The sequence below is a fragment of the Anneissia japonica genome, unplaced genomic scaffold (genome assembly GCF_011630105.1).
Source record: "Anneissia japonica isolate Jap-2015-1 unplaced genomic scaffold, ASM1163010v1 scaffold439_len473750_cov173, whole genome shotgun sequence".
Taxonomy (NCBI): domain Eukaryota; kingdom Metazoa; phylum Echinodermata; class Crinoidea; order Comatulida; family Comatulidae; genus Anneissia; species Anneissia japonica.
This window is the reverse complement of record NW_022691745.1, coordinates 184,801-187,114: the sequence shown is the minus strand read 5'-3', so window position 1 is coordinate 187,114 and position 2,314 is coordinate 184,801. Positions and strand designations below refer to the sequence as shown.

Sequence of the window (2,314 nt, the reverse complement as noted above, 5' to 3'; positions counted from 1 at the left end):
ATAAATGTATATATACATTATATATTTATATATATATATATATATGGATATATATATATATATATAAAAATGTGTGCTTAAAAATAAATTAAATAAATAAATTTAAAAAAAAATTAAGTTGCTCCAACCGGGATTTGAACCGGGGACATTCTGCACACTACCCGACTGCAGCGTTCTTATAACGTTCTTACAACGTAACTTAGCCGAAATGCGTAGCGAGTCGAGTGGCCGAGCGGTAAGGCAGGGGCTCGTGTGCAATTAAAAAAAAAAAAAAAACCCATTGCATGTTTCAAAAGAGTAGGGGTTTACACCGATGTTATGGCTCATTTCAGCCCCTGTCGTTGTGGAATGATGTGAACATTTACGGCCATTGGGTAGTTTCGGACCACGCCCATACGGAATTCAGCACAATGACGCTGCGAGTTATAAGTTATTCTCCTACCTTTATCTTTACCTTTTATCGACGCACTTCAAATAACAAAGATCAATATGACACGCCCTCATTTCAAAAGCATATTTTTCATAAGTCTTAATTTCCTACCTGTAGGTTACGTCATTGTGCCTCCACCGTGATCCTATAAGCTCGTATCGTTTCGCTCGCCTATGTTCCAGTTCACCTGTGGAATCATCGATTGGATCCAGGACTCCGCATCGAGAAGTTCTCATTAGTTTCAAAGTCTCTGGGGTTAAATTTCCAGTGACGTCAGTCAGTCCAGCATATTTCTGGAGCTTTGATAATGCCTCTGACAACTCTTTGGACGAAAACTCGTTCCCGCCACGTTTACTAACTCTGTCAATATAGCCGTATCTTTTAAGATATTCCTAAAGCAAGATATACGCAAATTTACAGCAAATGTTCAGAATGCAACGTACACCACCGTCTCTCAGAGTTTGAAATTTACACATAAGTGGGTGTTGGTCTACCATTCTTTGTGTCAACCAATCTATTGCAATTTTGTTTTTGTTTGTTTGTTTGTTTGTTTTTTTTGTTTTTTTTTGTATTTTCAAGGGTTTATAAATTTTAACTAAAATTAATTAATTTATTCAAACGACTTGTCATTATATCCATCGTTTTTATCTAGTTTTAATTGTGCAACATGTGCAGTGTTATATTTGCAAAATTGATGTAGGTCCATATTATAATCATTTGAATAACAGAAGCAGGCTTATTTACTTTGTCGGAATTATAAACCAAATTTCATGTAAATGGTGTTGTACCCGTTAAAATTAATTAATGTTGTACCAAATTTTGGAAAGCACTGACACATTATAAGTAACAATAAAATAAATATTGATATAGTAAACAAGACACTATTGATGATAAATATATTCTATGACCTAATTAAGTTACTAATTTAAATGAATTATAGTGTTTAAAGGTGCAAAACAATGTGATTAAAAAAAAATCTATATTATACTCACTACCGTGGTTTCTGCTTGGTCATCAGTTAGTTCTGCAACCGAGAGGGAAAAGTACAAAAAATTAAATACTAGCCAACCACAAAGGCGTATAGAATGCATTACAAAATAGATCCGCACTTTATACTGAATATCTACGATCAGTTAAAATAATTTCCAACTTGATAGAAATTCTCCAATGAGCCTCCTCATTCAGGTTTCATTCTCATGTGATGGTATAATAGCAAAATTTTACTTTATAAAACATTGTTGGTCGTCATTTTGCATTCATAAACTATACCAAGTTGAACACACTGCATAATTCAGCGTAATGACACCCAAGTGCTAACATGGTGTTTTCAATTCAGATAATTAGCTTTAGAACGGTATTAAGATTCTTAAATAGTTTTATCGCTGTACCTCATTAATGGTGTTTTAACCAATAACACTACCGGAGTCATAATTACTTACCATCTAGTAATGTTGATGATTGTCATTAACGTGTTAATTTATAATGTCAATAAATTGCATGTACTTATGATCGTTTGTAATGTTTTACACGACGGGTGAGAAAATTACGGACGCAACCAACATTTTGCCTAAGGGAAATTTTGTTGCTTCTTAATAACAATATAATAATAATAATAATAATAATAATAATAATAATAATAATAATAATAATAATAATAATACTAATAATAATAATGATAATAATAATAATAATAAATAATAATAATAATAATAATAATAATAATAATAATAACAATAATAATAATAATGAAAATAATGATGATAATAATAATAAGAATAACAATAAATGTAATTTATTTATGTAATTTGGTAACGAATTTTCGTTATTGCAGGACATCATTTACTGTAGACGTATGCCATATAACAAAAGCCTACAATAAAAACA

The 2,314-nt window shown here is 31.0% G+C and overlaps 1 protein-coding gene across 1 annotated transcript in view; it reads right to left on the bottom strand.

The window, feature by feature from the left end:
* The window catches only part of LOC117100094 (matrix metalloproteinase-18-like), a 9,944-nt gene extending 8,277 nt beyond the window's left edge, over positions 1 to 1,667 (bottom strand). The window contains exons 1-2 of the mRNA XM_033239647.1: positions 1,423 to 1,667; positions 542 to 822 (exon numbers count right to left, since the gene is read on the bottom strand). Of these exons, the coding sequence (XP_033095538.1) occupies positions 542 to 822; positions 1,423 to 1,521 (380 nt within the window). The 5' untranslated portion in view covers positions 1,522 to 1,667. The remainder of the gene's footprint in view (positions 1 to 541; positions 823 to 1,422) is intronic.
* Positions 1,668 to 2,314: the final 647 nt, after the last annotated feature.